Genomic DNA, 22,220 nt, shown 5'->3' with positions numbered 1-22,220 from the left:
TCAAAATGGTCTCTCAGTTTGGTTCACTAGGATACACAATCATGGGGAAGACTGCTGATCTGACAGTTGTCCACAAGACAATCATTGACACCCTTCAAAAGGAGGGTAAGCCACAAACATTCATTGCCAAAGAAGCTGGCTTTTCACAGAGTGCTGTATCCAAGCATGTTAACAGAAAGTTGAGTGGAAGGAAAAAAGGTTGCACAACCAACCGAGAGAACCGCAGCCTTATGAGGATTGTCAAGCAAAATCGATTCAAGAATTTGAGTCAACTTCACAAGGAATGGACTGAGACTGGGGTCAAGGCATCAAGAGCCACCACACACAGACGTGTCAAGGAATTTGGCTACAGTTGTCGTATTCCTCTTGTTAAGACACTCCTGAACCACAGACAACGTCAGAGGCGTCTTACCTGGGCTAAGAAGAAGAACTGGACTGTTGCCCAGTGGTTCAAAGTCCTCTTTTCAGATGAGAGCAAGTTTTGTTTTTCATTTGGAAACCAAGGTCCTAGAGTCTGGAGGAAGGGTGGAGAAGCTCACAGTTGCTTGAAGTCCAGTGTTAAGTTTCCACAGTCTGTGATGTTTGGGGGGCAATGTCATCTGCTGGTGGTTGGTCCATTGTGTTTTTTGAAAACCAAAGTCACTGCACCTGTTTACCAAGAAATTTTGGAGCACTTCATGCTTCCTTCTGCTGACCAGCTTTTTAAAGATGCTGATTTCATTTTCCAGCAGGATTTGGCACCTGCCCACACTGCCAAATGCACCAAAAGTTGGTTAAATGACCATGGTGTTGGTGTGCTTGACTGGCCAGCAAACACACCAGACCTGAACCCCAGAGAGAATCTATGGGGTATTGTCAAGAGGAAAATGAGAAACGAGACCAAAAAATGCAGATGAGCTGAAGTCCACTGTCAAAGAAACCTGGGCTTCCATATCACCTCAGCAGTGCCACAAACTGATCACCTCCATGCCACGTCAAATTGAGGCAGTAATTAAAGCAAAAAGAGCCCCTACCAAGTATTGAGTACATGTACAGTAAATGAACATACTTTCCAGAAGGCCAACAATTCACTAAAAATTTTTTATTATTGGTCTTATGAAGTATTCTAATTTGTTGAGATAGTGAATTGGTGGGTTTTTGTTAAATGTGAGCCAAAATTATCACAATTAAAAGAACCAAAGTTCAGTCTGTGTGCACTGAATTTATTTAATACACAAGTTTCACAATTTGAGTTGAATTACTGTAATAAATGAACTTTTCCATGACATTCTAATTCATTGAGATGCAGCTGTATATTGTGATCTCGAAATGCAGAATATATTTTAGTGCATTTGAGAGGCATTTACATGCACAGTTTACAGCTTTAATCGCCTTTTTGGTAATTTCATGATTTAGCTGACGACAGAACTAGGTGCTCATATTTCTTGTGTGGGTTATTTATGATGAAGTGATACAGAGTGTGCACCACATATTTGCGTACCGTTGAAGAGTGTGCATCATAAACACAGTAAAATGGCTGATGGGACAGGAAAGTGTGTTTTATTGACATATAGTCTAACAACATCTCATCAGACCACAGTTCACAGTTGTTCTACTGAAGCTCATTTTGCAGCAGTAGCTTTTCCGCACTTGAGCTTTTGCAAAACTTGCAGTCTGCTTTTTCCCCGCACTTGAAAAAAAAAAAAAAAAGGCATGGACAAAAAAAAAATGCAGTTTTGAGTGGCGACCGTGCATGCGTGTTGTGAGTGTGAATGGCACGTCACACTGCGCAGCCGCAGACCGATGTAGCTTTTGAGTATCGATATATCGATACTGCAGCATCGATGTGCTCATCCCTAGCAGGCTATCGCATGTGAGGATCCTGCAGGAGGCGGATCGATTATAGCCTTTATTCACAGCAGCCAGAATAATTAAATATAACAATCATAAAGTGAATATTAAAAAATAAAGGATTATGTGTTTATGAAACACTTGTGAATTAAATTCAATTATATTCCAGTTATAAATGTGCTTATGATAGCCTGGAATTACAAAGATTAGTGTTTTAAAGAAAACCAGTTCGAATGAAGTAGGGCTGCACAATTAATCTAATTTCTAATCGCGATTACAATTATGGATGCCGCAATTTCATAATAGTCCACTTCTGTTATTCTGCGTGCTTAAGATGCATTTTTTTTCTTTCTACATGTTATCTTAAGGGTGTTTCCCACCAATGCTGATGTTTTTAACATTAATCATTTGAAAATAAAGTATAACAATAATAATAATTTGAACGGTTTGATGTGGTATGAGCTAACCGATCTTTAGATTTAATCACCATTGGTAGCATCGAGATTTATGGTAATGCTTTTTTCCTTAGTAGGTCAGATTGAACATGGCAGACTTGTTACTTACTTGTTCAGATGGCAATACACGGTGAAAATTCTTATTTGGGTCATATTCCAAGATGTAGGCTAGAATCTGTGATTGCGAAGTACAGTAAATATCCACACCAGTGCGGTGACTGACTCCCACATATTTAGATTGACCGTCTCACAACCCACGCAAGATAGATAATTCCGCACATAGCTGCAATTCCAGGTTTTCAAACAGAGATGTCGACAAAGAGGCAAAACTTACGGACTGCAGCTTTAATGATTTTAAGTGGTCTAGACTCAGTTAGCACATTTGTTGGTGTTGGCATGCATATTCCAAAAGCATTGAAAAATTACACTTAAAATTATTTCTTTTTTAGTGCTTAGCAATGGAATTCAGAAGGCTTCATTATTTTAGCACTTTTATTGCTTTTATGTTGTTTCTGTGTTGGATTCTGTAATTTCAGCTTCACAGATATTAATGGTGAGCAGGGATATATTACATTTTTAATGATTTCTTTCTTAGTGCTTAGCAATGGAATGGAATGTGTCTTAATGATAATCACAGCAGGGATATATTACATTTTTAATGATTTCTTTCTTAGTGCTTAGCAATGGAATGGAATGTGTCTTAAGCACTTAATTACTGTCATTTAACATTTTACGTGCATGCAATAAATATTTTGACTCGTCAAACATTGCATTCAACTCACTCTGATTACTCTGCTGACATCTTGTGACATGAGTAACACACGACACATGCATACTTTCAGAGCTGGTTCTTAGAATTATTAAGGAGTGTTTTCATAGCTTTGTCTGATTTATTTATCATTCATTCACTTATTTACTCATATGGCTATTAAATATTTAGCCAATAAATTATGAGGACATCTCTCTCTCTATCCATCTCCATCTCAAACCACCACCATTCACAATCACACTACCACTCAAAATATCTATAACTACACTACCAGTTAAAAGATTTTGTGTGTGTGTGTGTGTGTGTGAGAGAGAGAGAGAGAGAGAGAGAGAGAGAGACTCACTTGGCATGTTTCATGTCTATGTTTGGTGGATTAGTGAGGGTTAGTCTGAGATCAATGAAGCATGCACTGGATTTCAATGTCAAATCAAAAAAGGTGTGTTTTGTTGTGACTAAGACAAAAGCACTGGTTTAAATGGCTTTTTGTGCAAATATTTTAAAAGAATTACCAAACCTCATAGCAATGTTGATTTGTTTTACCAAATTATTTGAGTCACACAAACTTTTATTAGTGTGTTTTGTAGTGCTTTGCATTATATGCATCATCACCTGTATCCATTTATTGCACGCACACACACACACACACACACACACATAACAACACACACCACACACACACACACACACACACACACACACACATATATATATATATATATATAGTATGTATATATATATATATATATATATATATATATATATATATATATATAGTATGCAAGGAAACTACCATTCAAAAATAAATAAATAATACTTTTATTCAGCATAAACACATTAAACTGGTTAATATTTTTATTTTAAAATGTTTGCCTTTCTTAGTCAGGACAGTGCAGATGAGACACAAAACAACAGGAAGTAGAGAGAAGGAAGCAGGGCAGGCAAAGGCTTTACTCTGACATAAATGCTGTTGTTTTGACATTTTTATTCATCACATAATTGTGAAAAAATATCACATATCGTATAATTTATCTGAAACTCGGACCCAAAATGACTTAAACAATTAGGAATATAACATGAATTAATTCATGTTGAGGAGGCAATAAACATGAGAAGTGCTAGCAGTACACAGTTTCAGAAATAGTTCAGTTCAGAACAGTACAAGCTAGAACAGAGTTGGATAAAGGAATAGTGAAATTAAAAAAGATTTTCCCCCAGCAGGATATAGTTAATTGCTTATGAAGAGATGAGTTTTCAGCTGTTTCTTGAAGCTTATTATTTAAAATTGAGCAAAAGAGACTTTTAATTAGAAACATTTAAAAACCTTATTTACTCAAATTTTATGTAGTGTACATTTTAATTCCAAATAAACCTGTGTAATTGCTCAGATGACAAATGAAAATGACTTATCTTTTTCACTTTGTATTATATTCCATGGACGTATTACTTGTTAACATAAACAACTGGATTAAAAGTAATGTGGTATTTTAATATATATACCACGGTAGATCTTCTTTTACGGTTACCATAGTATAAACGTCTCAATAATACTCCCCATTACTTGAAAGAATACCGTGGTAATACAGTTGTACACGTTCAAAAACATGATAATATTTTTATATAACCGCTGACGCCAGTAGGAACAGCCAGGTTTTGTTTTCAGTGTAAAACAAATTAATTATTATTTATTATGTTTAATAAAAATAATTATGCTGACTGAGAAGATGTCATCAAGTTACACCCGTTCGTGCGAGGGTTGTCCTGTCGGGTCATTCACAGTGGACTTCTATCACCGAGCCAGAGGCGTTCATCACATAAATGTAAATTGTATTTTGACATATGTGCTCTGATTGGCCCGTTCGGAACTCATTATGTTAATGAGCACCGCCCCCCGCTCGCGCATCCGCCCCTCTCTGCGCTGCCATCCTCAGAAGCCGTTGACGGCTCTAACAGTGACGGATCGAGCCCCGGCAATATTATTTTATTTTCCCTTTTTCATTTGTTTTGTGGAAAAAAGAAAGGGGAGTACAAGCAAGCCTCACTGCACACATCCGTCCTCAGCAACCCTCATCAGATCTCTTCAACACATAATCCCGTTTTGAGCTTTTGTGAGAGCTTGTGCTAACGGTAGCTAGCGCACGATTATTGCTAATAACTCAACGATACAACCTCGAGACAAGTCGGAACAAGACCAGGTTAGTAGCTGTGTTTAATGACCATTCGAGTGCACTGAAGAGGTTTTATTACAAAGGTGTTTGTGATCGCAGTGTTGGGGTGCAGCTGTCCTGCTTTTCGTCGGTGTCGGCTAACGTTAGCATGCTATCGGCTTGTGTGTGTGTGTGTGTGTGTGTGTGTGTCACACACATCCTGATAAAGATATACCGTATTGTTATTAAATAAGAGCCTGTGAGGTTTTCATTTCGACCTTATGCTCACGTTGAGTTGAAGTAGTACGCCTAGATTGAAGAAATATATAAGACGTGCTTTGACTGAGACTGCGTGTCAGACAAGTGCGTTGTTTTGGTTCAAATCAAGTTTCCGGTTTACTTGTTCGCTTAAACATAATATCAAATCGCACTTGAGCTCGGATTCCAGATGAAGTCAGTGTAGTTAAATCGACACAAATCCCGATGCTAATGTGCTTGTAACTCTGGCCTCACTTCACCGTCGCCATTTTGTTTTGTTCTCGCCATCAAATCCTTTAGTCAACCCCGCAGCATCAGTTACACGAACCAGCCCTTTCCCCGTGTTACATTTGTCGCATTCTTCGGTTTATCTATTCTATGGCTAGATTAATGCACCTGTTCAAAGATGTATGTTATGTTGAGGTTATGCATGTTATGAAACGTTAGGTCTGCCCCCTCCTCCCAGCACGAAACATGGAGGCCGCGGCTACAAGAAGCGAGTGAGCCAGTCAAAACAGACGATTCACCGGGGTTTATTATATCAGCCACCCGGTTTTCATATCAGATACCGGGCTTTTCGGACGCTTAGATTTGTTATCTAAGCATGTTCGTGTAAAGCTGCTCCGTGGCAAACCATGAGAAATAATCTCTGCGCAGCTCCTGCTGCTTCATGTTGCGCGGAGATTATTTCACAGCTTTATCCGTCGTTGCTGTTCCTAATCTGCACCTGACGACTCGATTCCCTCAAGATTTTCCTCTTTTTATTGTAAGGTTTTTCAGTTCATAGGTAAAATAAGGGCTGTGGTAAACATGTCTTGATGAGACCAGGACTTTTTCTTGTATACTGTAAACTGCACACTGCTCACACCCCAAATGCACTTATGTAGTTACTTATTACAAACATACATTTTAAAAATAAACATAACTGTAATTTTTTGATGTCAGTATGGATGTGTGTAATTAATGTTATACAACAAAACATCCAAGTATTGTCAATTTATATTTACTACAGGCCTTAAATATAGACTTTTTACTCATAAATTGAAAAACCTATGCATATGTGTTCAACTGTACGCACACATTGCATAAACATAAAAAATGAAGTATACTTTGGTGTTATCATAAAAAATGTACAGTAGCAACATTTTAGATTTTTATGGACTGAATATAAATTTACTGTAAAACTGTATTTCAGTAACTGATATAATTGGTAACACTTTTTGTGGATTTCTAGGAATGCCAGGTCATGATTTTTCTTTTTTTTTTTTTTTTTTTAATAGGCCCATGTTTCTTTGCATTCAGAGTAAACGACTGTGTACCTTTCTGATAATTAATCTACAGATGGCAAGATTTAGTCAATTTCAGTTCATGCCATACTTGAGGATACATATGTGATTTTGCAAATGCTGTTCGGTGTTTGACACAAGACTATTCTTATGAATATCATATCATGGTGAAGAAATGCAGCCTTTTCGATTTATCTGTGTTAGCTGGAGTTCATGGCTTCTGTTTATTTTAAATTCAGTTTGAGATTTTATGAATGTATTTGTGTTGAGTGGCCGTTACAGGCTAGCACTAGAGCGGCCCTGGTGTTGCTATAAATGCAACCCCTTGCAAGGCAGAAACAGAGGAACAGCATTTATAATGCACCACCATGGTAACACCAGTCGCCACTGCCCTTTTTCTGCCTTTAAAAAATATGTGCTGAATTCATTAATGGTTTTCATTGATTACTCTGACTTTATGAATCAGTGAGCAGTTGTCTGATGGCTTACTGTACAGAAAGAAACACAATTTAGAGGAGAAAATTGGTTTTGGGTACTGTTTGGTTGTAACTTGCTGCTTGTTTGATGGGATTTTATGCAGTTTTCTGTCTGGTCTGGCGTAAACATGGGTCGTAGCTTGATGTTTGAGCTTGGGGGGCCAAACCAAGTCGTCGATTTGGTCAGTCGCACTTTTAAAACCATTTTAGTTTTGCTATAGTAAATCTACAAATTCACACTCTGATTACATAGAGCAGCAGCAAACACGCAAGGTTGTCATGGCGACCAGGTACATTGCACGTGAATTATGGCTTCGCTTCTATTTTGCCACACTAAACTTGGTAATAAATACTTTGAAAATAATGCACAATAAACATGTATGTCAAAACGATCTCAAAGGAGGCTTTTATTAAGAAAATCGAGGAGTGAATTACTCATCCACTCGTTGTAAAACACATTTGTTGGTGATTCAAGTTAACGCACAATGGCAAGAGCATTTTTTCTATTTTCCGAATTGCCTGATCATTGCTTCACGCTCTTTAACGAGCAATTACACCGATAAACACGGAAGCGTTTTAAAGCCGCATCTATCAGTGGATCTGTCTATGAGCAGTGTGGATCTGTGTAAGCCTTTGGTGAAGAGCGTGAAGCAATGATTATTGTAGCCAATCACAGACATATCTGTTGAGCACGAGAACACAATGGCCAATCAGAGGCGTTTGAGAATCCACACAACAGCGCTAGCGGGAAATGCTAGCGGGAAATGCTGGCAGTGTTCCCAATATATTGATTTATACAATAAAAAAAATAATAGAAAAAAAAATATAATAGAAAATAAAAAATCAAAAAGGTTTTGACTTCGTTGAATAAACATGAGCTCTGCACATTTCAAAATCAAAACACGGTGCGGGTGTTTTTATATGAATGTATCTTTGAAAGGAACTGTCTTCAGAAAAGTTTCGACGTCATTTTCATTTACAGAGGAAACCGCTATTTCTGCTGCTCCTAAAGCGCCTCTGGCTGGCAGATAATTTATTTGCATTTTCAACCAATCAGCCCGTCTGCTGTTTATATATAGCCTATATTTCCCCCAGTGCCGCCACACATAGAGTGTAAGTCTGTGGGAAACACTGGCTGGTATCGTTAAAATTTCAGAACCGACATCAGTACTTTTGACAACACTATAGAAATGACATTAGAGTTTGGAGTCTTGTGAATGGTATTTTCCAATATGGCCTGTTGCAGTAAAACTTAAATGACACAAACACCCTCCCTTCATGCCTGCAATTGGCTGTTCAGTTCAACATTCATTCTGATCCTGAAAACATTGGAACACTTGAAAGGGAACACCCTTCAACTCAGCATCACATTCTCCCTTTTCACTCTCTCTTTCAGTCTCAGGACTCACCATACTCAATGAGCGTACAGCGCAATGTCAGAGCGCTCTGGGCAAACGGCAAAGGGGAAGGATGGCAAAACCAAGTATGCATCTCTCAACCTGTTTGATACCTACAAAGGAAAGAGCATTGAAGCACAGAAGCCTGTTGGTGAGTTTGCATTGACTAGAAGCTTGTGTTTAAAGTAATGTCTGTAATCTGTTTGTATTTGGAGGATTTGGGGTTAAATTGAGGTCAACACAAAAGCAAAATGAACCCTGTTTATTTTTCTAATGCACATTTCTTAATGTTCACAATTCTGAACAGTTTTGAACAGTTGTTTAATATCTTGTTGCAATCACAAATATGTCACATGAAAAGGGTTGCAAATTCTTTTTCATGTTGATTGTATCTAAATATTGTCATTGGTTTCTAGGGCCCTATGAAATCAGGTCTTTTTTTTCAGTTTTCTGTTTGTTTGTGTTTTTTTGTTTTTGTTTTTTTGCTGCTTTAATTGTCATAGTAACTTTTAGTCATCAAAAAGCATGTCTAATTGAAATCATGAAACCTATACAGTGTAGCAGCAATTTTTTTAGGGCCCTATGAAATTTTGTTTTATTTTTCCCAAATTCTCTTTTATGTTTTTTTTTTTCTGGATTCAGTTTGAAATGGTTTCATTAAATTTTAAGAATTAAAAAGCTTGTCTAAACAAATGAATTGATAAACAATTAACAATTTAATAATTTATTTAAATGTTTACAATAATAGTACCCTATAAAATGTTTTATGGATTCATGATTTAATATAAATGTATTATCAAAAATGGTGGTAATCAAATAAAATATTTCTTTTAGAATGTAACTAAATAAAAATGTATAGTAATTTTAACAAGTTTTTTTTGGCAACAAATCCTGCACAACAGAGGTTTGTTAGTGAAATAAAAAGATGGAATGAAAATTGAGACATTTCTTAAAAGTTTTCTTAGTTTTATTTTTATTGTAATTCACGAAGTACATTCTACTGTAAAATAGTAATGTAGTTCTGTCACAATTTCTTCAAGTTAAACAGAACTTCTATTTTGATTGGTTGTTGTGCAGGCCTTTGATTTTCTGTGTGTGTCTATATATATATAGTTTTATCAGATAAAACAGTTTTATCAGACTACAGTTTTATTAGATGAAATGGTGAAATGCTTAAGTGAACTCTCAAAGCAGCTCTGGAGATGAAGTTCATGTCCTCATACGGTGAGACGGCAGACGCTGAAAGCACCATGAGCATTATGCATGCTTGAGTGTGTGTAGAAGATGAAACTGCACCAATAATTCATATAGAAACATGCAATTCATATAGTCTTTTTGCACTTTGTTTATGGACAATAGTCCATATCGCAATTTAATTAAGTGTACAGCCCTACTTTCGATTTACTCAACCAAAATGTGTGAAATTCAGTCAAATTCTGTGTTCTACTTTAAATTCCATTTTTATGACTGGATTCTGTGATTCCATCCATGTTTTCTGCATCTTGGGAATCATATGGCCTTGGGTTTCCACTGCAAGACACTTCATGTATTAGGAGGTGGTGATGGCTGCTGTGCTGATAGGACTGATGGAGTTCATCTGTCTTTGCCACAACTGTGTGATATAGCTGTTGCATATTGAGACAGTGCAGTCCTTTTACAGTGTGCAATCTAAGAACATTATCTGTCTGGCCTTTCTGAAACAAAGCGGCTTCATGTTCATTGAATTCTAAATTTCTTAAATCCCACACGGGATCCACCCTAGTTTTATTTAAACCAATTCGAGTTTTGTCAGCATTGGCCAGGGCAGCTTGCTGAACTTTTGAGGTTTGGCCTAAGACAGAGTTCTTCTTGTGATCATCGTTTTCCCTGCTTATTTTTCATTCTGTATCTGAACTACCAACTCTAAGCAGCTGTCGCTGTTTTCCAAAATACAATTCTCCCAGAACTCCAGGCTGCTTGGCTCCAGGAAACAAATAGGGGATTGAAAGTGTGTTTTACAGCTTCTGAAACCGCCAACAACTGCTCTGTGCAATGCTCAACCTATTTTGCATGGGCCTGTCATGAGAGTGTTAAAGTGGGATTTTTGACCAAGTCTATTTCGAGTCAACTACTTGAAATAAATCCGCATAAGATTGTTTTGTTTCTTTCACTGTCCAGCCAAGCATTCCTAAGCCATAATGGATGAAGGAGTTTGATGGTCTTGCACATGCTGCAGTCTCTCCTGCTTAGTCTCAGGCTGCGTTCTTCAAGATGGTATTGGGTTTATTTACTCCTCTTGTCACTCTTCTACTTTCAGTTGCCCCTCGTCATGGCTTACAGTCTCTTGGTAAAGTTGCCTCTGCACGTCGCATGCCCCCCCCTGCCAACTTGCCTAGTTTGAAGGCAGAGAACAAAGGCAACGACCCCAACGTCTCGCTCGTTCCCAAAGACGGCACAGGATGGGCAAGCAAGCAGGAACAAGCAGACCCAAAGAGGTGAGGCATGTTCTCCATTCTGAAGTAGTTACAATGTATGATAATATTCTTTGTGTAATTCAATACACAATAAATATAAAACCCCTATCTGCTTCATCACCATCAATATAACAGTCTACAGTGTGAAAAAGTGCTCAACAATGCCATGATTAACTGACAATGTGCTCTAATGGTGCATCGTTTTCATTATGGACCACCCAGATCCTTAAATCAGTTTGTTTGTAGAGAAAAATCACATCAAGTCTGGTTTTGATTGGACTGTTGAAAACTCAGGCAAAGGCATAATTATCTTTGGGGACCTTCCACCCTCTGCTGTCTGTAAATACAGTCTGATTGGATACATGTCCATGCCTGCCATGTAATGTCTGTTGTTTTTGTTTTGATTTTTCCCTGTAGTACCGATGTATTGTCAGCAGCGCAGCCGGAGTCGCAGCAGCCTGTGGTCTCACAGACGTCTGCGCCGAGCATGCCGAGAACACCCCCAGCTCAAGAGGTGCCATCACACAAACATGAATATTCTCCAGTGTTATGCATGTTTTTCAACAAGTCTGAACTAATGAAGCCCACATCGTACAGCTGTAGTTGTTGAATGACAGGACACATTCCAGTGAACATGTTTGAAGTCAATGATCTTGGGATTTTCAGTTTAAATTTACATTTAATTAATTAATTAAATTATTTATTTATTCATTTTTGTTACTCTGGCATGTCATTTGGTTCTTGACAAATTTGTATGTCTCTTAGGCCCCAACTCAAGCTCCAGCCGCAGGGCCAAGGTCCTGGGCTCCGGCCAGTGTTACACTTGGAGTACAAGGAGATGGTAAGATACAGTACCAAGAACATGCATGCAGATGACAACTCACTGTGTGTACAGTATTTGAAACAAAAAAGTTGTGAGCTTGGCAGGCGTTTCAAAGTAGTAAAAAAAAAGTTTCATATATAAAGTATTGGTTTAATTATCTTAACTTTTTTTTTTTTATAAATCTTAATAAGGAACATTAAGAAATGTAAACTTATCGGTCTTTAAGTCCAAGATGTCAGTGGACACTTACTGTTAAACTATTGTTGTTTATCTTTGTTTCATCGTGTTATGCTTGGACATGAGAAGTGACGTTTGTAGTGAAGGATCTTCTTCATACATTTAGGAGATTCAATTCCCTTTGCTTTCTTCACAGGTGGAAAGGGATCAAACCAACGGTCGCCATTCTCTCGCGAGGAATTTCCCACCCTGCAGGCGGCTGGAGACCAGGACAAAGTTGGCAAAGAACAGGCCACTGCAGATCAGTGGTATGGGCCAGGACCAAGCCTCCGCCCCCAAAGTAAGCATGATAGCCCTTCTCTTCTTTCGATAACCGATGTGGTGATTTGTGTCTTGGTGCATGTGGTACTCATATTTGTTATCTTCTAGTGTTTCTGATCTCTGTCTCTCTATAAATATTTGTTGCTGTCTGTTCCAGACGTAACAAGTTGGCGGGATGGTGGGGGCCGGGCATTGGCACCCACCATGGCTGGGGAGGCTGTTGCGGAGGGCGGTGCTGGGGGAGCCATGGTGATGGAGGGTGCTGCTGGGGCCCCTCCCATCCCACAGCAGAATGCATCTTCTCATGGGCCGCCTAGAACTTCCCCATCCAGCAACCCCGCACTTCCCCTCCCCCAGCCACCTATTGGCCCACAGTTCCAGGCTTACAGAGGCATCATGCCTCCATTCGTAAGTTTTGTAACTTTTTCATTTTGGCCCATCTGTAGAGGATGTCTAAAACTGTGATTGACTTGTTCAATGCATTCATAGCCTTTCTGTTCTTTCTGGATGGTTTTTCTCTAGATGTATCCACCATACCTGCCCTTCCCAACCCCTTATGGTCCACAGGGACCTTACCGGTACCCACTCCCAAATGAGGCCCCTAGGTAAGAATATTTATATGTGTTCAATTGAGTAGAAATTCACCTACTAATATTTATTTCCACAGTCATCTAGTTGGCTTTCCTAACCTCCTTCTGACTACTTCTTGCCAGGTTTTCTCGTTCCCAGGGTGGAGTAGGGCCAGATGGGCGGCCCCCTGGAGGCCCTCGTGGTGAAGTGGTAAAACGCCCATCCATCCTCAAACAGGATGACCTGAAGGAGCTGGATGAGCTGGACCATGATGGAGATGAGGGCTGGGCTGGTAAGAAGAAAGCTTTCAGTTACTCTGGCGCATTAGAAAAGAATAATTGGGTAACTCGCCAATCAGGAGATTGTGTTTTTTGTGGTTGTTTACCAAATGACAGTGGCCAAATGTTTATGAGCAAAAAAATTTAACCCAGCATTTTTATTGTTCTTTCAATATTGGTATAGCGGTGCAACATATAACTACAGTATAATAACCTTTTCTTGGTGATTTGCTTTGTTTCTAGGAGCACAGGAGGAAATTGACTACTCCGCAAAATTGAAGTTCAGTGATGATGAAGGAGAGGATGATGGGGAAGAGGAACGGACTGAAAACAAAAATGGAACCCGGTAAGCATTTCTGAAATGCTTTCCCATTGGTTGATTAATTTGCACACAGAAGTTCTTTTTGCATACTTTGTGTTTATATTCTGTTGTAACAGGGAGTTAAGGGAGCAGCAGAGATTCCAAGATGGACCTGCACCTGTTTCACGTTCCCGGGCATCCGACAGTGGAGGGGATTCGCGCCGGACCCCTCCTTCCTCTTGTGAAGATGGCTCCATGTCCCCCTCCAGCAAGCCAGGCTGGGCCGAGGAGGGTGGAAGCAACTGGGGCAGTCAAGCAAACGCAGGATCTTATCAGGTATGCATCTCATCTCCCCATCCAGGTGCAAGCCCTTGGTACCACTGGCCATTGCCAAATAATGTACAGTCACTGTGAGGACAGGAACATGCTTGTGGTGTTTCCTGGATGACTCGCTGATTGATACATGTACCCCTATGCAGGGGCGTAGGCCTGGACTAAGTGGACCAAGGGAGCAGCCCTCCCCCCCACCAGGTCCGCTTCTTGGACAAGGGCCCTACTCCTACTACCACCAGGTACATGGGGAAAGGGTCCAAGAAATAGGACGGATACAACATGAAGCACTAGCAAAAGCGTGTTAGTGCAAATGAAGATGGTGGTTGTATAGGTGAACTTTAGTTAATAAACTGCCTTCTGTCAGCAGGACCGGCCTTCGAACCAGTCGCCAGTCTCAGGCCCCATCCTAGCCCCCCAGAAACCCAGTGGTGCCCAGGCACAGCAGCAGGCGGGGGCAATACCTGGTGGGCAGACCCCTCCTCCCTCCAACACCCTGCATCCCCAGCAACAGGGTGAGGATGAGGATGAGACATGGCGGCAACGGAGGAAACAGTCATCAACTGAGATCTCTGCTGCAGTAGAGCGTGCCCGTCGCCGGCGTGAAGAGGAGGAGCGGAGGATGCAGGAGGAGCGCCGTGCTGCCTGCGCAGAGAAACTGAAAAGACTTGATGAAAAACAGCAGCAGGAACAGACTATTAAGCCCAGCACCCCCAGTGATGCTCCAACCAACAGCCCTAGTCCTTCCTTGTCTGCACCTGCTTCATCTCCTAATGTCAGTCAGCCACCATCACCCTCTGTGGACATTGAAGACCCTCTTCTATCATCCACTCAGGGAAGCGGAACAACACTAGTGTTGAATATTAATAACAGACAGCGGGCTGGCAGCAACAGCAGCCATGACTCCAGCACTGGTTAGTTTTCCATAAATAGTTACAAAAAATTTCTAGTGTTCTTGGTGGACTTCTCTTGGTCACTTTCTGGTAGACGTTGATGAACGGATTACAATATTTGTTTTAAATAAATTTAAATGTAATGTGTAAGACTTTATGATTTCCTCTTCATTCAGAGTCTCAGCAGGCTTTGCAGCCTCAACCCACCCAGCATTCACAAATCCTGGATGTCCCAGTGCCTGGAGATGCCAAGGAGGAACCTATGGTGCATATCCGCACTAGAGGTGGAGATGACACAGTGAAGGTGGTTGAAAATGTTGGTGGAACAGGACGGCAGGGAAGTGGTCCATCTGGGCAGGGCTTTTCCAAATATCAAAAATCACTTCCTCCTCGTTTTCAGAGGCAACAACAGGTTTGTTTTGTGTTGGATGTTTTGTCTTAAATATGGAAAAAGTCATATCCATTAAAGGGGTCATCGGATACTTTAGGGTCTTAATGAAAAGTCTGTAACATAGTTTGGTTAAAATTTCTCAATGGTTGTGTAAAAAAAAATTTTTTTTTTACCCTGTCAAAAACAGCTCTATTTTCAGAGTAAGCTGTTTTGTAGCATTTTCACATTTACTTTAGCCGCATTCATCATGAAACTTGCTAATTAGCACATTATTAGGAAAGGCGATTTGCAAAGATTCATTAAAAAAAGCGCCGTACTCACGTTTTCGGTTGGTGAAGCTGGACCACGAATGATTCGCGCGAAGATCATTTAGCATTTAGGTAGATCGGGAGTCAAGAAATTCTTGAAATTCTTTGAAATTCTCTTCAAAAACAAACGTAATCCACCGTCTTCAGCGTCTCAGATTATTACATCCAACAACAAAACACCTCAATCGTTTAGGAGTCATTCATCTGCTCCGGCGGTGAAACAATGGTGGACCGATGACCACTCACTCAGGGCGGGTCTAAGGTAAGACGCCAGTCCAGTCTGTGCTGAAACGCTACTGTCAATCAAACTGTTGTGGGAGGGGCCTTTCTGTGTGACATCACAAAGTAAGGCATCTGAGATCGGCTCGATTTAAGAAAGGGGTAAAGATTTTAGTAGATTAAAAAAAATCCACTGGGTGAATTTTTATCATTATAGGGTGGCACTTGTAAAAGTGTATGTAGCATCCGACGACCCCTTTAATCAATGTATATTAGGAACATGACTCTCACAATTAGTGCTACAGTTGTATTAAAGTTGTATTAAACGCATCATATCTCAGAAGCTGTTTGAACTGTTATAATCCCCTCAAAAGGGAAGTCGTGGCCTAATGGTTAGAGAGTCGGACTCGTAACCCAAAATGTTGCAGGTTTGAGTCTCGTACCGGCAAGGATTGTAGGTGGGGGGAGTGAATGTACAACATTCTCTCCCACATTCAATACCATGACTGAGGTGCCCTTGAGCAAGGCACCAAACCCCCAACTGCTCCGAGTGTGTGTTCACGGTGTGTGTGTGTTTACTGCTGTGTGTGTGCACTTTGGATGGGATAAAAGCACTAATTCTGAGTATGGGTGACCATACTTGACCACATGTCATGTCATGTCATGTCGTCGTCAAACTAGAATTTTTAGACATGTGTGACTGAGTCCGTATTTTCATAGGGGAGTTATGTTCATTTGATTGTTATAATAGGAGTAAACTACCTTCATACCCAAGAAAAAATGTAAAGAGCATTTTTATCTTTTAAAATACTAACAAACATATGTCTGTATACTCAGGTACTTAGATTAAAGTTTGATAAACATAAATACTTTTTTTTGTATAAAATGTGGTCTGTATCATTTGTGGACAGGAGCAACTGCTCAAACAGCAGCAGCAGTGGCAGCAGCAGCAGCAACATAACCAGGTTGCCCAAAGTCAGCTCCAGTCCCAGCCTCAGAATCAGCAGGGCCCCTCTCCGGGTGCCACACCACAGTCTGGGCCCAAACAGCCAGCCCTTTACCCACCTGGCTCAATGGGACGTCCTCCACCTCTGCCTATGAACTTTGATCCCCGCTGGATGATGATGCCCTACATGGATCCCCGAATGATGCAGGGACGTCCCCCACCCATGGACTACTACACTCCCAGCATGCATCCTTCTGGTAAGTAAATAACTGAGATTAACTGTGTATATTAGTCAGACAGTCTTGTTGTCCAGAGATAATACAGGCTTTTATGTTTCAGGGATGATGAGTCGAGAGCGTTCTGACTCAGGTGGCTCTGGGTCAGATCAGTTTGATAGGCAGCAACATGGTGGACCCCCTCATCCCCATCGTGGCACACCTCCAATGGATCCCAAACTGGCTTGGGGACCAGATGGTTTTCCAGGGGGTACTGAGGGTCGAGGTCTAAGCTCCCCACTTCGGCAGAAAGCTGTGGAAGAAGAGGAGGCTGGCAAAGGTCCAAGGTAATAAGAAGCTTTTTTAAAACTCTCTCTCTCTGTATATATATGTGTGTGTGTGTGTGTGTGTATATGTGTATATATATATATATATATATATATATATATATATATATATATATATATATATATATATATATATATATATATAGTTATAATTGGTATTGCTTCATTTATAAGTTTGTTTGTGGTTTAATTCCATCTTGTCTCAGTTTTTCTAATAAAACTGTGCGCTATAAACTCAAATGATGTTATATTTGAAAGGTTCTCAGGTTTAAACAGAGCTAGGAAAAAAAGGGATATAATGTGTCTTTGGTTTGTAATAATCTACAAAACATCTTAAAGTTGACCATGCTTCCGTCATTAAATGAGTTTAAGCTACTTTTAATAAATTGTGTTTTATCGTCTGGTAAATTGTTATTGTGATCTTTGAGTCGTGTTTTGTGTTTTTGATGTAAATTTGTATTTTATTTGTAATTTGTTACTTGTTGCTGCTTTTTTGGCCAGGTCACTCTTATAAAAGATATTAATTTCAATGACTTTTTAACCTGGTTAAATAAAGAAATTATGTGTGTGTGTGTGTGTGTGTGTGTGTGTGTGTGTGTATATGTATGTATGTATTAAACCAGTTTTTATTAATTATTTATTCCAGATTTCTTTTATTTGTTTCAGAAGCATGACACATTTTTCTTTTTTTGATGTTTCTAGAAGTGACACTCCTCCAGTACTTATGCGGGAGGGAGGCACAGCTCCCATTCAGCCTCCCAGCTCTCCATCTGGCTCATCCAACCAAACCCCACCACCTCTTGGGATTCAAGTTGGGGGCCAGGGTGCTAGCCACCATGTCCATCATCAGCCCTTTATGGGTGGACGAGGAGGTTTCAGTAACTACCCTGACAATGGATGCAGAATGGGCTCCCACCTGCAGCAGAGGGCCGGCAGTGGAGGGACATTGCATGGTTTTGGCCATCAGGAGGGTAGTCAACAGAGCCAGATCTGGGGGACTCCTCATCACCATTATGACCGTAATGGCCGTTCTGATCACTCGGCCTTGGAGACCAACTCACATCTCCAACACCATGGTCCTCCCACTCATGCCCCTCATTTCTCTCTTCATTCTCATAAGCAAGAGAATGGCAGAGAGCGAGAAAAAAGGGGGGAGCCAAAAAAGAGTGACCCTTCACCTCCACTCCATCAGCTTTCCCCTTCCTGTTCATCATCATCATCTTCCTCAGCTAGAGAAGATGGTAGTGGAAAACAGTCACTACATAATCAGGTACCACCACCGATTGAACATAATACTGGATCTGCTCATGCTTCAGTAAGGAAACAGGAGAAGATGGGAAATACGCAAAATCAGCCTCCACAGCATTCTGTGCAGCAGCACCACCACCCTAAATCCAACCCTCGCAGTCGGGAGCACAAAACTGAGACACACTGGGGCCCGAGGCCTGGTAGCAGTAGTGCAAGTGGAGGCCCAACCCATAACAGAAAGGCTCCGGGCTCTGGAATGAGTGGAAATACTGAAGAATCTGCAAATCAGGGGGCTGAGAACAAATCCTTTACTCACTCAGATGGCACCACAGTTAAGCGGGCAGGTCCTATTAAGAGACCAGTACTTAAAGAGATGAAAAGAGAAGGTGGTGAAGGAGGAGGAGAAAAAACTACTGGAGTCTCTGGTAAAGATAAAGACCAAGATGCTAGCCAGACTGCAACCAAACAAGAACCGGCCTCTGGGGCTCAAGCTACTTCAGCACTCGGTGGGAAAGATGATGGAGTCTCATCAAATAAACCCAGAACTGGCGGAAAGGAGCGAGGTAACCCTGGGGGTACAGGTAAAGGATCCAAAAATGGAGAAAGCTCTATCCAGAATTCTGGCTCTTCAGCTCCCCAGTTCAGGAGGGAAAGAGACCATTCTGCTGAAAGAGGAAACACAACTTACCATTCATCTTCATCCAGAGGGAGCCGATCCAACCGTGGCAGAGGAGAGTTCTATGGCCGAGGCCGAGGTTATAGGGGCACTTACACTGGCAGTGCAGGTGGAAGCAGCCGTGGGAAAGCAGGTGGCAGAAACAGCAGGGATTATAGATCAGCTGCCAACAGTGGCTACCACCATGCACCTTCTAATCAAGAATACAAGCGAGAGGCATCATCTGGCAGTGGTAGACATGGACATGGGGGCTCTCAGCCAAATCCGGGACGTGCTAGGAACCGAAGTGAGACTCGAAGTGAAGGCTCTGAATATGAAGAGGTGCCAAAGAGGAGGAGACAACGGGGATCTGAAACAGGCAGTGAGAGTGCTGGAAGTGACTTTGTTCACTCTGACAAGGAAGACCGCAAGCTGAACACCAAGACTGGCATCGGAGGAGAGAACCCTACAACAGGTTCTTCATCTTCTTCAGCTCCAATCAGAAACTCCCAGACAAGAGTGTTCACACCAAGGGGAGTGCCATCTAGACGTGGCAGAGGTGGTGGTGGAGGTGCTGGAGGTGGTCTCCACAGAAGTGGAGGCAGTGCAGGAGTATCTGGTGGACACAGATCTGGACCTGGCTCTGGATCTCATGGCTGGTCTGCAAAATCTGCAACTGTGCGAAAGCAACAGACGTCCTCACAGCCGTCCCTTCCTAAAGATACAGGCCGTGGAGCCAATAGTGACAAGAAGAAAGCTGCGGACCAGAATCAGTCTCAGAGTCAAATTGCAAATCCCTCCGCACCTAATCCCTCTGTGCCTACAGCTATCCAACAGGGCTCCACCGAGAACGGAAGTGCTGGAGCCCCACTGTCCTCAAGTAATGTTCCATCAAATTCCTCTGGCACTCCTATCCAGACTCTTCCTCTGTCTGCCCCTGACGGACGAAGTTACCCTAACAGGGGATTTGAGCGCCCCCCTCGTCGCAGACGGCACGGACGACCCCCGCATCAGCAGGACAAGCCTCCCAGATTCCGCAAACTTAAGCAAGAGCGAGAGAATGCAGCCCGTATCAATGGAAGCAGTGGAATTATTGAAGTCGTAGCTGGACAACAGCAGCAACCTTCTTCACCGTTGCAGAATTCCCTGCAAGAAACCAATAGCACTCCCAATGCATCTGCCGCAGCTGTTGCAAATGCAAACCACAGTGTGTCTGCAACTTCTAACAATAATAAGAATAGCAGCAACCTTGGGGGTGGAAACCAAAATTTCAACAGCCACCACCACCATCACTACCAGGGCAACTCCCAGTCGCACCCTCAACACCATCACAACCATAACCCAGCTGGGGGCACCAAATCTCCAGATGTCTCTAACCAGAACTCTGATCAGGCCAACGAGGAATGGGAAACAGCCTCCGAAAGCAGCGATTTCACCGAGTTTCGAGAAAGAGAGGGTGGAGGAGGTGGTAAACCCTATTCCTTCCACTACCATCACCACCATCCATCCGGAAGAGGTGGTGGTGGCGAGAGAGAGATGACAGCTAAAGAATTGGCCACCAGCAAGAGAAGCTTCTCCAGTCAGCGCCCTGGAATGGAGAGGCAGAACAGAAGGGTTAATCCCGGTGGTGGTGGTGGTGGTGGAGGAGGAAGAGGCCCCAGGGGTCCACCCGGCGCTGGTGGGGTGTTCGGTGGAGCTGGCAATGGTGGGGGCAATCGTGGTGAGAGGCGTGGCAACTGGCCCTCTCCTAAGAATAGGAAGTGATGTTTTGGTTTTTTTAATTTGGAAATTTTTCAGATGCATCCCTCTATCATTGGCCACTCTTTTCTGTAAAACATCTTCCCCCTTAACATGTTAACACTTTATTATCGTAAGACCATGAACACATTCTAGTTCCTTTGGTTTATAGCTTTTTGTCCCTTATTTGGAAATTCACACTGTGTCCTTTCACACTCCCACAAATCCTAAACTCAACTCTGAGATTTTACATATTACACCCCATTTTAATGGAAATATTTCCTTACTAAAAATGCATTCGACCACATGGCCCATTTATTGTTTGCATATACAAGCATAAAATGACCAATCAACCTAACAAAAATGTGTATGCTGGGCACGTTACGTGTACTTGTGTAAGAACTGTGGCTTGAAGTATACATGACAGGCCAAGGTTGATATTATGTACTTGTCTATTCACATCACATGTTGGATTTTGGAAGTTGCTCTTTTTAATAAGAACAAATGTATCATAGATTTGTTTTCCCCCTTCTTCTGTTATTTTTCAATTTTCAACCTCTTAAAGGTGAGGATATATATTTTTTTCTTCTTCTTATGCAAAACAGGTCATTAAAATTCATTTTTTTTAAATAAAACCCTCTTCATTTTTGGTTCAAAGTCACATACTACTGTGCCCACCAAGGATCACACGAATGCGGTTTTTTTTTTTTTTGATATCACTGTAGTGCCCACTTTTCAGAACTATGTGGTGTATTTTTTTCTTATGTTAAGTTGTAGGCTCTCTCTGCTCATTGCTTTGGGTTTTCAAATAGTTTCATTAGCTGTTTTGGCCTCCGCATGGAATTGTAGTCTGATAGTGCACATTATACGTGTTTATATTATTAGATGGTGATCTTAATTAAAGGTCCTTCAAACGTTTATTTTGATAGTTTGTTTTTAGAGAACATCCGTTAAAGATTTTTTGTCTCTCCTTTAGGATAAATATTGTTCAATGTTTTTTTTTTTTTTTCTTTTCCTCCAAATGAATAGCTGTATATTGGGCATCTTATTTGACTAGGTGTCATACTGCAGTTCCAGGTTATTGAGATTCACCCTCTGCATTGTAAACCCCCACAACCCACCCCCCAACCACCTTTTTTTTATATATATTTTTTTTTTAATGAAACCTAGAAAAGCTCTTCCTCCAGTGTGTGTTTCCAAAGTCCCCCAGAACATGTCCCGGAACTATGAGCAACTGTCTTACATCCTCGGACTGATCTTCAATTTCCCAGTCATCTCATTGAGACACAAGTCAATGCCAAGGAGTCTGTGGCCCTTTTTGAGTAGTGTTACAAAATGAGACATTTGTTCAATGTGCAATATGCCTGACGTCAAACAAAACCTGCCCATCCAG

The 22,220-nt window shown here is 41.2% G+C and overlaps 1 protein-coding gene across 4 annotated transcripts; it reads left to right on the top strand.

Moving 5' to 3' along the window:
- Positions 1–4,956: 4,956 nt before the first annotated feature.
- LOC109076863 (protein PRRC2A-like) lies at positions 4,957–21,791 on the top strand. 4 transcript variants are annotated; one of them, XM_042776734.1, is made up of 17 exons: positions 4,957–5,246; positions 8,615–8,766; positions 10,912–11,089; positions 11,486–11,582; positions 11,834–11,909; positions 12,265–12,408; positions 12,547–12,797; positions 12,912–12,994; positions 13,103–13,251; positions 13,481–13,583; positions 13,676–13,874; positions 14,018–14,110; positions 14,239–14,782; positions 14,938–15,173; positions 16,591–16,882; positions 16,965–17,187; positions 17,890–21,791. In XM_042776734.1, the coding sequence occupies exons 2-17, from the start codon at positions 8,652–8,654 to the stop codon at positions 20,852–20,854; spliced, it is 5,748 nt and encodes a 1,915-aa protein (XP_042632668.1). In that variant the 5' UTR covers positions 4,957–5,246; positions 8,615–8,651; the 3' UTR covers positions 20,855–21,791. The 4 variants fall into 4 exon arrangements, with proteins under 4 accessions (XP_042632668.1, XP_042632667.1, XP_042632669.1 ...); XM_042776733.1 differs by having other exon boundaries at positions 14,236–14,782; XM_042776735.1 differs by lacking the exon at positions 14,018–14,110 and having other exon boundaries at positions 14,236–14,782.
- Positions 21,792–22,220: the final 429 nt, after the last annotated feature.

The sequence above is a fragment of the Cyprinus carpio genome, chromosome A19 (assembly GCF_018340385.1).
Source record: "Cyprinus carpio isolate SPL01 chromosome A19, ASM1834038v1, whole genome shotgun sequence".
In the NCBI taxonomy this organism is placed as follows: domain Eukaryota; kingdom Metazoa; phylum Chordata; class Actinopteri; order Cypriniformes; family Cyprinidae; genus Cyprinus; species Cyprinus carpio.
The sequence above is the reverse complement of the archived record's forward strand: the minus strand, read 5'-3'. Positions and strand labels throughout refer to the sequence as shown.